Below are 16,019 nucleotides of genomic sequence, written 5' to 3' on the forward strand. Positions count from 1 at the left end.
TTTTTCCTACTATAAAACTAAGAATCAAAAAACATCTAAAGTTCATGAGGGAACAGTACATCAACTATACTCTCGTGAACTTTAGATGTCATGAGTATAATTCTAAAATGATCCAGCCCAAAACTCCCATGCAGTTAGTGATAAACAGGAAAGGAATCTCATATTTGCAAAAACAGTGTTATTTATTATTCATATATTACTCAAACAAATAAGTAACAATTTTATTAAATATATATATTTACACACATTTTATATATATATATATATATATATATATATATATATATACACACACACACACTCAGAGAGAAACTGGACCGGAAGAAATGTTTTCTAAAGTAATGAATCAGTTTTATCTCTGAGTGAATTCTAAATCTTAAGCAAACATACCAGAAGAGGAAAAAAGAATGAAAGTAATGAATTTTGACAAAAACAATATTATTTCAACTTATAGTGCAGTCCAATTCATGCTTTGGCAAACAGTCAAGAGTTGAGGCAACAGCTCGGATCAGATAAGTCATAGTACCATAACAGCCACTAGGAGCACTGTCATAAAAATATTGACAGATACCTACAGCACCACCACATGGAAAATGTCTGTTTGACATTGGTGCTAAACAGCAGAGGGTAGCATCTCCATTTACTTTTTGCTGTAAGAAAAAAAGAAAAAAAATCTGTGTTAATTAATGTATTAACACTTAAACTGTTCTATGGGTCAACCAAAGGTCATGAATCACATATCCACAACTTTTTTTTTTTTTTTTTAATATAAATATCTCACCATGAAAGGTTGAATCTATTGTATATTAATGTTGGGGATGGGCTACTAGGGTAGTCTCGAATCTGTAATTTTGAGATTTAACACCAAACCTTGTCAAATCTCTTCAGTGATAAATGAAATTCATTTATCACTAAAATAAGTGGATATTTTGAATAAACTGGTTGATGTGCAGTGACTAGCCTGGCCAGATTATTATTACTGTATGGGCATCTCCATGATGTCTGAAGACTCATTGCGGGAGACCCAAACTATCCACACAATCTATCATACCTCTCCTTGAACCCATTAACAGATACAGTACACACAACCGACTCTGGCAAACCATTTCACTCATTCACAACTCTCCGAGCAAAGAATCTAGGTGTGTGAGGACTAAATTCTTTGGCACACTTATATTCAACTTCCAGGGATGATCCCTTGTTCTGGCCCCCTCTAGCCAAGTGTTGAAACATTTCCCATTGCATTAATCCTAGAAAACACTTTAAGTAACTTAAATGTTTCTATCATATCACCTCTTTTTCTCCTATCAACCAACTTCTGCTCTGTAATCCACACACCTTCAATCTATCCTCATACAGAACATTCCACAGACCACTCACCATCTTGGTCACTCGCCAATGATTTTTCACTATTTCCTCATCCCCAAGAAATCCAGGAGACCACACTTGAACACAATAATCCAGCTGTGAACATATCAAGGCCTTATAAAGAGGAATAACAACCTCTTAAACAGCCAAGTAATCTTATGGGCTACCTTAGCAATATGTCCTCTAAACTTAAACCCTCCATTTACTACCACTCCTAAATCTCTAGCTTCATCTATTTCCTGGAATACAGTTCCATCCATGTGGTACATAGCTGTGATATATTTATTTCAAAATGCATAACTTTGCATTTCTCCACATTAAACTGACATCCATTATCTTTTGCCCATACTGAGAGCCTATTTAAATCTTCCTGCAAGCTCTCCTTGATTATCTTCTTAATTACCTATTACTCTACCTAATTTCGAATCATCAGCAAACAACTGAATATTTCCTTTCAGGTTATTTCCTATACCATATATGTACAAATTAAACAGTAGTGGTCCTAACACTGAACCTTGTGGCACACCACTAGTCACCTGTTTCACTTCATTCTATACCTCCATATACTACTTTTTGATATCTGTTAGCAGTTACCTTCTTATCCACATAACCAGCACATCATATCCATCCCATTTATTCTAATTTGCATAACAGATTTCCATGTGGTATTCTGTCAAATACCTTTGTGAAATCCAGCAGAATCATCATATAACCATTTCCTTTATCAAACTCTGCTGTTACTCTATAATAAAAAGTTAGTAAATTACTAAGGCATGAGCTACCCTTCACAAAGCCATGTTGAACCTCATACAGTATCATAAGGAGGTGGTGATGCATCTATATAAGTCACTGGTCAGACCACAAATGTGAATAAACTAGGTTTATCCACCTAGTTTTCATTGTGATGTGAAAACACTAGAGAGGATCCAAGGACAAATAACCAAAGTGATATCAGGACTCTGGAGGTTATGAAGAGCATTTGAGAGACTGCAGATTACAGAGGTTGGTGGACAGGGGAAAAAGAGGAGATATGATAGAGACCGTCAAGTTAGTTAAGGGATTCTATCAGATTAATACAGAAGAAATTATAAAAAGAGTGAATGTTAAGATGGGAAGAATGAGGGGCCATCCCTGGAAGTTGTATAGAGATGTGGTGAAGACGGAGCAAGGAGTAGATTTTTTTATGTGGAGAGTTGTTAGTGAGTAGAATTCATTGCCTGAGTGTGTTGTGAGTGCAGGTAGTGTAAATAACTTGAAAGCTCATTATGATAACTATGCTAGTTGAGTGGGCCTTCTACAATGAGTCTGTTGACTCCATGGAGGTTACCAAATAGTAATATTTTTATCCACCATTCTTGAATTCTCTTTTTGACCAATTTTTCCAGTACTTTTACCACCATGCCTGAGATACTGATTGGTTTGTAATTTGCTACTGCAGTCTTAAAACCTCCCTTGTGCAAGGAAATTATTTTGAGGTGTATAAATTCCATTTCCTTCCTGCCATGTGATCTTTCTTCCAGTCTATATCTCCACAGTTGAAGTCCCCCATAATAATTACTTGACCTGTAGTCATTGTACTAATTTTCTGATGCATTTTTTCCAGATCATCCTGGAACTCCCTGGTCTATAGAAACAACTAGCTGTATATTTTGTCTTACTGGCCTTAATCTCACACCAGATTGCTTAAAATGAACAGCTGTCCTCCTGGCTGTCTCCTATACTTTTTGGCTGAATTCTCTGCAAATCATTAGAAGTACTCCCCCTACCCCACCCCATCCTATCATTATTGGCATCACAAGTCATTAAGTGTTAGACGATTTTGACTTTTTGACAAAACCACATCTTACTTATTGAAGGCCTAAAGAGGCCTAGGAAAGACCACATTTGGTCCTTCAAGTAGGTTTCTAGATTATCTCAGTCTTAACTTCTAATTTCATTTATTGTTTCTAATGTACTACCACAGGGATTAGGTTTGTAATCTTTTTTTGGCAGGATTATAACGAAAAGGGAAAATAATAATTGCAAAATAATCAGTTAAAAATATAGTCGGGACAGCAATAAATGAAGTTAAGCTGAGATAATCTAAAATATAAATTGTAAAATAATTTTAAAATGTAAATTCTAAAAATAAAATGCAGTTGATTATAAAAAAAATAATAAAAGTGAAAAAATCTGATATATAGCTAATAACTTTCCCCTTGTAGACATTCATTAGGCTTATAAAAAAAACAAAAAAAAAAAAACACTTAAGCAGATAAATGACACTGTTTGATGTGTCACTTCCTGAATGCCTTGCTTATTGTTACTAAAGGCTTAAAGTCACACTGCTTCTCTCTCTCTCTCTCCCTTGCTCGCTCGCTCCAAAGCTTTCTAGCTCATTTAATCCTCTAATTATCCAGAATGACCAGTGTATAATAAATTTTTTTTCATATTATATCCAAATGTAAAGAGAAGTTTTTTGTATGACATTTTGTATATCATGATACTCTTTATGTATACGAAGAGCATGTCTCCTACAGAGCAATATATCATTAAAAAGTCTTTCAGATTGTGTGTGTGTGGGGGGAGGGAGAGTTAAGCTAATTTCCATACTAACTAGGAATTCATGAGCACTACAGACAGTGAATTTTTGCTACTGAGTTAACTAATGATATCTCTGAAGGTTTATATTATTATTATACAATATCTCCATAAAGTGAGGAGACCCATCATGGAAGACCCAAGTTAATTATTACACACACAAAACCTGTCATACCTCTCATGAAATTCATTCACTTTCAGGGAACTCACAACTAATTCTGGCAATTATTCACCACTCTCCATGCAAAATATCTTGTCTGCATACCCCTACTAACCACACTCTTACACGACTCCCACAGATGGCCTTAGTTCTCTGACTATTTGTCATATACTGAAAAATTTCCTTTGTATCAATTTTATAAATTCCCTTTAGTATCTTAAAAGTGTCTATCATGTCCCCTCTTTTCCATCTATCAACTAAACTTTATAACCCACAACCCTTCAACTTGTCACCAGGTTAGTCACTTCATCTCTGAATCTCCTCTACCACCTCCTGGTCCTTAAGAAACCCAGGTGACCAAATCTGTGCACAGTATCGATACAAAATTAATAATGGAAAACTCACATACAAAGATTATTTAATAGTATAATTTTCATCTTCAGTACATTTTAAGCTCAAATTAAACAATAACTGACAATTCCAAAAAGCGCCACCTAAGTAGCTGGTAAAAGATAACTAAAAAGGTCAATAAATTTCCTAAAAAAACAAAACAAAACAAAAAAAAATGTATATAATAAAAAGTTAGGAAAGATTAGCTGATTTATAAAGTACTATCTCCCATAAAGGGGATAGACATAAGCCGTCGGATCTGTTTAAGTTAGGAGAATGAAGTAAAGTTTCACATTTCTTTATAAAGGCATTCCATGAGGAACCGACTTTTGTGAAGGACTCTTGTCTTTCTCCAATGAACTCTATGTCTAGTGAAGATGGCATGTTCTGCAAGTCCAGACTTTTCAGGTTTAAAGTATTCAATATAAGATTGGTGTTCTTCTAGCCGAATAGAGGCAGATCTTCCTGTTTGTCCGAAATAAGATAATCCACAAGAGCACGGAATCTGGTAGACACCTGGATAACTAAGATAGGGAAGCTTGTCCTTAGGAGAAGTGAGAAAGGTGGAGATTTTTCTAAACGGTCGAAAGGCAACAAAAATATTCAGTGGTTTTAAAACTTTTGCTATATGTTCACTAATGCCTTGTACATAAGGGATAGGAATGGGCGTTATTTCTTCTGTATTTGAAGAGGAAGACATATTAAAACTACTCAAAGCTCTTTTAATGAAGCAATTCTTATAACCATTAGATAGAAAGGAAGAAGTTATATATTGCAGTTCTTTCTGTAAAAGATCGTCTGAAGAACAAAAGGAGTGGGCCCAATGAACCAGTGTTTTAATAGTTCCTGCCTTTTGACTGGGATGGTGATGAGATTCAGCATGGATGTAATAGCCTGTATGAGTCTTCTTTCTATAGACTGAGAAATGTAGGTTACCATCTGGTTGACGAAGAATTAGAAGATCTAAAAAGGCTAACTGCTTATTTGATTCTACTTCTAGAGTAAACTGGATCAAATGAAGCGCGTTTAACTTAGAGAGAAACTGTTGAAGTTCATCAGAAGAGCCATTCCATACAGCAAAAATGTATGGAATCTCATCATCGACATCTCATCATACCGTGTTTAAGACACGGTATGATGAGATGTGTGTGTGATAAAAGGACCTCCCAGATGAGTCTTTGACTCCTTGAGGTCTTGGGGTAATAATAATATCTGAACCAATGAGTAGGTCTGGGAGAAATGTTGTCAAAGATACGTTGTTCAAAATGTTCCATAAAGAAATTGGAGATAGCAGGAGAAAGAGGATTGCCCATTGCTGTTCCTTCAATTTGTTGATACAACTTATTTTTAAAGGAAAAATAACCAGAATGTATTACCAGATGGTAACCTACATTTTTCAGTCTATAGAAAGAAGACTCATACAGGCCATTATATCCATGCTGAATCTCATCACCACTCCAGTCAGAAGGCAGGAACTATTAAAACACTGGTTCATCGGGCCCACTCCTTTTGTTCTTCAGACGATCTTTTACAGAAAGAACTGCAATATATAACTTCTTCCTTTCTATCTAATGGTTATAAGAATTGCTTCATTAAAAGAGCTTTGAGTAGTTTTAATATGTCTTCCTCTTCAAATACAGAAGAAATAACACTCATTCCTATCCCTTATGTACAAGGCATTAGTGAACGTACAGCAAAAGTTTTAAAACCACTGAATATTTTTGTTGCCTTTCGACCGTTTAGAAAAATCTCCACCTTTCTCACTTCTCCTAAGGACAAGCTTCCATATCTTAATTATCCAGGTGTCTACCAGATTCCGTGCTCTTGTGGATTATCTTATTTCGGACAAACAGGAAGATCTGCCTCTATTCGGCTAGAAGAACACCAATCTTATATTGAATACTTTAAACCTGAAAAGTCTGGACTTGCAGAACATGCCATCTTCACTAGACATAGAGTTCATTGGAGAAAGACAAGAGTCCTTCACAAAAGTTGGTTCCTCATGGAACGCATTTATAAAGAAACATGTGAAACTTTACTTCATTCTCCTAACCTAAACAGATCCGACGGCTTACGTCTATCCCCTTTAAGGGAGATGGTACTTTATAAATCAGCTAATCTTTCCTAACTTTTTATTGTATACATTTTTTTTTTGTTTTTGTTAGGAAATTTATTGCCTTTTTAGTTATCTTACACCAGCTACTTAGGTGGCACTTTTTGGAATTGTCAGTTATTGTTTAATTTGGGCTTAAAATGTACTGAAGATGCCTGTGACACACAGGCAAAAATTATACTATTAAATACTCTTTGTACGTGAGTTTTCCGTTATTAATTTTGTATCGATATGTCTACTCACGATATACCTCTTTTAAAACTGTGCACAGTAGTCAAGGTGGAGCTGAATCATAGCCTTATAAGGAAGAATAATAAGTTCCCTATCTTTACTTGTTAGTGTTTTTCAACATCCAAGCAATCCCTTGAGCCATTTTATGAAATTTTGCAATATGACCTATGAACTTCAATTCTCTGTTCACCATTATCCCCAAATCTCTAGTCTCATCATTTTCTTGCAATCCATTACCATAAATATGATACACTGTATGCAACCTTTTCAACCTGAAGTGCACAGTCCTACATTTTGCAACATTAAATTGAAATCATTATCCTTTCACCTTTATCAACTATTCTTCTTCTTTGAGTGCCATCTCCTATCGGTCGGCGACCACCTTGGCAAATTTAGAGCGATTCTCAGCTATTCTGAGCAGTCTCTCAGAGTTCATACCAGTCCACTGTCTGATATCTGCCAGCCAAGATTTTCTTCGTCTTCCTTGTCCTCTTCTTCCATTTATCTTCCCTTTTATAATCAACTGAAGTATCTTATATTTTTCATTACGAAGTAGGTGACCAAGATATGCAGTTTTCCTTCCTTTTTATGGTATCTAAAAGTTCACGTGATTTCCTCATTTGATCCGGTACTTCCTGATTGGACGTTTTTGCTGTCCAGGGGATTTTTAACATTCGTCTGTATAACCACATCTCAAAGGCTTCAAGTCTTTTTATTGATGTTGTCTTCAAGATCCAAGTTTCTGCACCGTACAGCAGTACAGACCATACATAGCATTTAACCATGCGTACTCTAAGCTCTAAGTTTAAACTGCGGTTACACAGTGTTGATTTCATCAAGAGAAAATTTTTTCTTGCCATTTCAATTCTAACTTTTATTTCCATTTCTGGATTGCAATCTTCATTTAACCAGCATCCAAGATATTTATACTTTGCCACTCTTTCTATTTGTTTCCTATTTAAAGAAAGTGCTAAATTAAGAATTGGTTTCTTACTTATGACCATGAATTTAGTTTTGGTGATATTTATTTTTAATCCCATTTTTTCACTCTCTGCATTTATTAGTTCCAAAAGATTTTGAAGATCCTGAATATTGTCAGCCAGAAGAGCTGTATCATCGGCATATCGGATGTTACTGATGATTTCACCATTTACACTAATCCCTTCCTTTCTTCCTTCCAAGACTTTCTGAAATATGGCTTCTGAGTAGATGTTAAAAAGAAGAGGTGACAGCACACATCCTTGCCTTACTCCTCGTTTGATGTTAATGGAGTCTGTAATAATGTCATCAACTTGAACAGATGCCTTTTGGTTCCAATATAAGTTTTCAATGATCCTGATGTCTTTACCATGTAATCCAATTCTTTTTAATAGTACAATCATTTTAGCATGTTGGACTTTGTCAAATGCTTTCTCGAAGTCGATGAAGCAAATGAATATTACCTTGTTTTGGTCAATACATTTTTGAAATAAGATCTGAGAACAGAAAAGGGCCTCTCTTGTTCCCAAGCCGTTTCTAAAGTCGAATTGGGTATCACTGATGGTGTCTTCACATTTTCTGTATATTCTTTTTTTAATTATTTTCAGAAACATTTTGAGAACATGACTCATTAGGCTGATCATTCTATAGTCGTTACAAGTTTTCACATTTACTTTTTTAGGTAGCATGATGAAGGCCGACTGTAACCAGTCTTGAGGGATTATGCCTGTATCGTAGATCTTATTAAATAGCTTTACTAATATGTTAATGTTGTCACCTTGTAATAACTTTACTATTTCTGCTGGTATTCTATCTGGTCCCAAGTCTTTACCATTTTTAGCTGAGTTTAATGCACATTCCACCTCTGATTTCAGAATGCATGGACCCTTCATATGTTCATAAGTATTTTCTGGGTTCTGTCTGTTATCAGTAAAGAGTTCTTCTATATATTTCACCCATTCTTGTATTTTGTCATCCTTTTTGGATATAATTTCTCCCTTTTTGTTTCGAAGGATACAGAATTGTTTTTTATTATATATACACGAGGTCTCTTCATCTTTTTGTGTAGATTAAAATTGTCATGTTTCTCCTGTAGAATTTCTATTTCTTTACATTTTTCATTCATCCAGATTTCCTTTATTTTTTGATCTTGTGTTTAATAATTTTCTGAACCTCTGTATATTTTGTTGGATTATGATTTTTATATAATCTGCGTTGATCCATGAGAGAAAGAATTTCATCAGTCATCCAATCTTTCTTTTTCAACTATTGCTTTCCCTATATCATTGATAAACAGATTAAAAAGTAGTTGCCCTAGTACAGAACCCTCATACTCCATTAGTCACCCCCATTCTCCTAGAATCAACCCCACAAAATACTACTCTCTGGTGTCTGTCTGTCAGCCCATCCCCAGTATCCATAGCAACAGATTTATATCCATTCTGATTGCTCCAACTTATATAATAGTTTTCTGTGTAGAATTCTGACAAACACCTTTGCAAAGTTCAGCAATATCGTGGTGTAGCCATTTCCTTTATTCAATTCTGCTGTCCCTTTATTATAAAATATGAATAAATTACTAAGACAGGACCTATCCTTTACAAAGCTGGGCTGCTCACTATAGAGTATCACATCCATATCCGCCCAATGTTGAATTTTATCTTAAACCAACTTTTCCAATATTATTGGATACTACTATTTTCTGCCTTGGAGCCAGCTTTATGTAATGGAACTATCTTACCCTCTTTCTGTTTCCCTGGAACCACGCCAGAGCTGAAACTTAAATTGAACAACTTCATTAGAGGCAATGCTAATTCTCTTGCATATTAAAGTAGTATATGGGCTGTCATGCCATCCAATCCCACTGCTGTGTTCACATTGATATTTTTCAATATGCTGAACACTTCCTCTTCATTTATCTCAATTTTGATATGCATCTCTGTCACATCAGTAACAGCAAAATCTCCACCTGGATGATACACTTTTGCAAAATGATCACTTGGCAACTCAGCTATTTCTTTTGCCTCTGTCACCTTCGTACCATGACAATGTTTAAAGTCATCCTACCATAGTCATTTTTTCCTCTTACTTGCTACATAACAAAAAAAAAACTCTTTTGGGTTTACTTAGCCTGCTTAGCTAGTTTTTCCTCATAATTTGATTTGGCCATTCTTACCAAACTAGTCACCCATCTTGCTTGCACTTTGTACTGCTCATGAGTATGCTGATCACCTTTTTCTTTATATTCCCTCCACAGTGTTTTACTTTTTTTGCAGCTCTTGTTTTATATCTCTACTCATCCATTTAATTTCCACTTGGTTTATCTTCCTGATCTTGGGTATGCAGTCTGATACTACTTCTCTCAAACAATCTCTAAGCACTTCCCATGTACTACTGACGTTCTTTGCATATAGATTCTCAAGTGATGGCAATGTATGAATGTGTTTTACTTTCAGAGTCAAAAGCAAGATTCTGTGAACTGTTGGTTTTTGGGTACGTTTAATCTGCTAGATGCATTCCTCTCTGATAATTTCTGATCTTTGAAGATGGGGAAGAAATTCAATGCTTTCTCATGCTGTACTTGGGCATTTGGATCTTTCTTCATCATGCACAAATCCAATTCTTTTAAATTTATTCACGATCCAGTTCCTTTAAATTTATTCACAATTTAGATACTTGTATAAGATAAAAAATGGATTTGAGTGTGGAGATATACCATAGTCCCAATACATAAGTCATTCAGAGTTTTCACTATCTCAACAATCACAAATTTATTTAATGAGACCTGGTGATATAGAAAAATTAATTTAACCCATTCAGTCACTGAAAATATTTCATTACATAAAATTAAAGGTTTCCCATATGATGAAGTTGGAATTATCATAGAATACTCTATTAAGTACCTTAAACATAAAGTTCATAATAATATGATAAAACTTATAGATGTCCTGTTTTGTGAAATTATATATATAAAACTATGTGAAAATGGAGGAGCGAAACCAAAGAAACTCGGGACTAAAATAATACAAGTACTGAAATGCATTTTTAAGCTTTGTGTTGGCAATTAAGATAAAAATGTAAACCCAACAAGTAATGGTTACCTATTGATAGTAATAATAAACTAATAAACTAACAGATAACCATTTAACTTAGCTTTGGAATATACAGGATATCCCAAAAGCTGCTTGACCGACTGATTGATTTAGAGTTCAGTGGTTCAAGGACTATTGAGGTCATGCTTTGCCAGCAATGATCTTAGCAGTACTTAAGGTAAAGGTAATTTGTTAAATAAACAGGTGTAAAGAAAGGCGTAATAAGAGTACAAAAACAAGTGTAAATAGGTGTATATGAAGCAAGTGAAAAAAAAAAAAAAAGGGATATAAACAGCATTGTAAAAAAAATTGTATAAAACAAATAAAAACAAATATGTATTAAAAGTATATATACAAAAAAGCATTCATTAAATAAAATAATATATATATATATAGTAAATATATGACATATATACAGTGAAAAGTATTTATTCCTGTAAAAATTTATAAACCAAGGAAACATTTGGTGAGTATGATAAAATCTGCTTGAGTGTATAAGGCTTAGACAAATTATGAATATGACTAAAACAGTGACTGTGCTCATTAGAAAATTGTGAGCACTCAAACTATGCTTGGTGGTTAGTCTGGTATTACAGAACTTACACACTGGAATGTCATCACTCCTCAGCTGGAAGGAGTGTTTGATGATTATGACCTACACACAGCCAAACAAGAATGACTTCCTCTTTACAGCCCCTGCACAAACTAGACTGCTACATTTTAATTTCAGACTTAATTTGACAGAGCTTATTATTGGTCTCTATTCCATAATTACTGCCACTGGGATAAAAGTCTTGTTTTTGATCTGCCTATAATCAGTGCATGAGGACAGGCAGATGGTGGAAGCATGACAAGCTGATTTAGATGCAGGATTTGCAGCCTCATTCCCTTTGATCCTAAGAAACGTGTACATCCAGACATAGCTTCCATAATTAAGAGAGACATGTTGTTGTTGGATTCAAGAGAGCGCTGGATGAGTCTGTGACCTTAATGTTCTTATTGCTTGTAGGGAACACTGTGAATCTGTATATATTATGCACCTTTGGTAGCAATAACAATCTTATGTATTTTAAGGCACTTTACAGCTCAGCTGTAATGCTGCTAGGGTGTCTGATTTTGAAAAATTAGCATAAACTAGCATAAAATCAACATATTCATTTCTATGAATTTGAAAGAGCTGTTGGTGATAGGAGGGATGATATGTATGAATGCCACGGTGGAAGTGAATTTAGTGGCATCTATGCTATGTTGCTTATCCAATAACTAGGGCTTGTAAGACAGCTTTTATTAGTAAACCAAGGGATCATATTGCAGTCTGATGGGTGTTGTGCACATTCTCCCACCATATGCAGAAAACAGTTAGTCATGTGGGATGATATGGCAGGGATTTTATTTTTAGTGTATATTAGAAATAGCTGTTGATGTCAAAGTGTGAAATGCTCCAGTTGCTATTCTTATGACTTAATATTAATATGTGGAATTTAGTGAGCTGTAGTGTGTGTTTAATGTATTCACAGCCGACAGTGAATGGTTTGTAGTATGAGAGCAAGAATGGAGAATGTGTGTCAAAAATGTTTTGTGAGCAAATGCGAGTCATGTCAGGTGCAGAAGAATGAAGTGACTAATATTAAAGATATAAGGTAGGATGATGGACGAAATATAAATTAGAATTTGAAGGAAGTGGAAATGTGGACGATGAGATGGCAGTGTGGAAAGAAATAGCATGCATACATGGACTTCCTCAAAGGACAAAATGTAAGCTCGAGTGACTGGAGAAACAATTGGTGTGTGGTACAGCAGGAGAGAAAAAGAAAGAAAGAGTGCATGAGTAAAGCATAAAAGTGCAAGAAACTGGGAGAAAAGAGAAAGTATTGTATGGAATTCAATGATAAGAGGTATATTTAAGTTTGCAGAAGAAATAAATAAATGAGTTAATTGTTTTGGCAGGCACAAATGATTTGAAAGGAGTGAAATATGCAGTGAGAGAGAGGATATGAAGCAGTTGTTGGAAGAAGATTGTGAAACTATTGCCTCAGTATGACAGGACAGATTTGAGACGAAGAACCATGATTGCTAATGAGTCAATGAAAAGAGTTGTAGGAGGAATGGTGTGCAGTTTATAGATGTGTGCATGATGTACTCCACTTGAGTGATTTTGGAGTTAGATGCTTCGAGAAAGCATGGTTCAATCAGAGTTTGGAAGTGCAATATCAGAAAAAGTAGAGATATTAGGGGAGGAAGCAATAAAGCATGTGTCTAGACACTGCTGGGACAAATGAATGCAAGTGCAGGAATGAGTATGTTAAAATAGCAACCCCTATGGATAGAAGAGTATGAGCACAGAATGACTGGAATGAAAACTGAATGAAAGAACTGGATGCAATTTTCGAGGTTTCAAATCGGAATGGGCAGGTAATGACATTATGCAAGGATAACTGCGGACACAAAGGAATGTTGAAATGTACAAAGTATCAGAAATAAAGTTGGAGTTTTTGGCACTAGTCTGCTTGACTTGGCCAAAAATTACTGGCATTAGTGAGACCTGGTTGACAGAGAATGATGTAGTTACAAGGATAGAATGCAATGGACATTGTATTTTCAGTGAAAATAGAAAAAGTAGGTAAGGAGAAGGGATATCATTAATGATAGCTGAAGAACTTCAACCAACAAGAATAGAAGTTAAGAATCTAGTAGTAAGACTTATACGTTGGTTAGACATAACTGGTAATTAATTTACGGAATTGACAACGCATATAAAGTAAATAAATTAAAGATAACTTTAATGAATCACTTCTATATTTCGGCAATGTCACATATAAATTAGCCAAACATTTAGCCAAAACGCTCACACACTACACTGGCAACACACCATCACACATAAAAAACTCGGCCCACTTTAAAGCCAGTATAGAAAACCTCACTCTCCAACACACTGACATAATGGTCAGTTTTGACGTCTCCTCCCTATTCACTAATGTCCCACTCAAAGAAACCTTTGAGCTCATCCAAGCCAAGTTTCCTCCCGATATCTCAGCCCTATTTCAGTTCACAATGAACTCAGGCTATTTCGTTTAGCAAGGAAAGTTCTACAAACAGATAGAGGGGACAGCCATGGGTTCACCACTTTCCCCACCCTTGGCCAATTTCTTTATGGAGACATTTGAAGAGAAAGCCTTAAACTCCGCCCCACAAAAACCCACTATTTGGCTTCGTTATGTGGATGATGTGTTTGCTATTTGGCCACATGGCTCAGATACACTCCACTCCTTCCTAACACACTTAAACAACCAACATCCCAGAGTTCAGTTCACCTTAGAAAAAGAGGAAAACAACACCCTCCCCTTCCTAGACACTTTAATCACCCGCCAGCTTGATGGATCTTTGGTTTTCTCTGTTTACAGAAAACCCACCCACACTGGCAGATACATTCACCAGCAATCCCCCCCCCTCACAACAATATGGGGTGATAAAAACACTATATAACAGGGCAAAATTAATCTGCTCAGATGACAAGGCCCTGACTATGGAACTAAACCACATCCTCAACACTTTCTTAGCCAATGGCTACAACCCCAAAAAAAAAAATCCAAAAAATACTAAAACCTATAAACCACAACCCCCCTCCCCCCCTCCACAATAAAGACTACACCAAGTCTATCACTATCCCCTACATCCAGGGCACCTCTGAAAAAATAACTAATATCCTCAAAAAATATGACCTTACTTCCTGTTACAGACCACATAAAAAGTTGGCATCCCTTATCCGCTCTACCAAAGACCAACCACTTCCCCTAGACCTACCTGGTGTATACCAGGTCCCTTGCAGCTGCAAATTGTCCTACTTTGGCCAAAGAACAACAAATATCAGGATTTCAGAACACCAAGACTACATCCGTTTTCACCAGTACAGCCGCTCTGGACTGGCAGACCATGCCTTAGATACCCACCATAAAATTCGTTGGAAGAAGACAAAAATAATCCATTGCAGCAAGTTTAAATACGAAAGACTATTCAAAGAATCTTCAGCAGCTCTAAAAAACGTTCCTAACCTCAACAAATTTGGGTGCATGAAACTGCCCCAAATTTGGGAGACTTTCATTTTGAGAACTTCAGCCCAACTGCCAAGACTACCAAATTAGCCCGCAAGAGGGCACCATTAGGACTTTAGGAACAAAATTAGTTCTTATTTTCTTCCTCATTTGCTTTGTTAGTTCCTTAGTGCACATACCATATTTTTATGTTCCCGAAGATGGCAATGTGACATTGCCGAAATATAGAAGTGATTCATTAAAGTTATCTTTAATTTTTTTACTTTATATGCGTTGTCAATTCCGTAAATTAATTACCAGAAGTTAAGAAAGATTGTAGAACTTAGGGAATGGTTCATTTAGTGCTCTCTGGAATGAAATAGAGGACAATAGGACAAAATATATTGCTAGTTGCTGCTATAGACCAGGGTGACCAGAAGAAGAAGAAGATGCAGATAAAATGTCAGCAGAATAGCACGAGTGCAGGCAGAGCAATTATCAGGGAGATTTCAACCATTGAGATAAGGATTGAAAGGGCACATGTCAAAATGGAAATGGAATTTATACAATCACTTAAGGGATAATTATCTGAAAGAGCATGTGATGGAGGGGACAGAGATTTTGAGAGTGTTGGATCTGGTAATAACATTGGAGGAGCTATCTATTAGATGTTTAATAGAAAGATGTGTGTGTTAGACATACTATATTTCTTGAATAATAGTTTTATACATGTAAGAGAAAACTAAATATAATTTATTACTCCTATAAATTTTCCTGAATATGTAATGAGCTTTTTTCAGAGAGAAGACAGAAAAACTGGTAACAACATTTAAATTCTGAATAAATACAAGAACAAGCCATACAGCACGTATATATTATCACGTGTCCAGCAGGAGGAAACACAGAGATCATTGGTATGGAAATAGATGCATAATAAATTAATTAATTTAAAAATAATAAATAAATAAAAATCCAAAATATTCTAAACAATTAACAGCAATCACTTCTCAAAACATAGAAATAGGATACAGTCTGTCCGATTAAGATTAGGACATTGACTTCACATGATTAAAAAAATA

General features: G+C 35.5%; 1 protein-coding gene across 4 annotated transcripts in view; it reads right to left on the reverse strand.

Moving 5' to 3' along the window:
- Nucleotides 1–291: 291 nt before the first annotated feature.
- LOC150106691 (putative phosphorylase b kinase regulatory subunit alpha) overlaps nt 292–16,019 on the reverse strand; it is a 745,167-nt gene continuing 729,439 nt past the window's right edge. For all 4 annotated transcript variants that reach the window (XM_090393281.1, XM_090393285.1, XM_090393284.1 and 1 more), the window contains exon 32: nt 292–650. In XM_090393281.1, coding sequence (XP_090249407.1) covers nt 444–650 — 207 coding nt within the window. In that variant the 3' untranslated portion in view covers nt 292–443. The remainder of the gene's footprint in view (nt 651–16,019) is intronic.

Source organism: Typopeltis vanoorti, chromosome 5, assembly GCF_054136105.1.
Source record: "Typopeltis vanoorti isolate ZY-2024b chromosome 5, IOZ_Tvanoo_1.0, whole genome shotgun sequence".
NCBI lineage: Eukaryota > Metazoa > Arthropoda > Arachnida > Uropygi > Thelyphonidae > Typopeltis > Typopeltis vanoorti.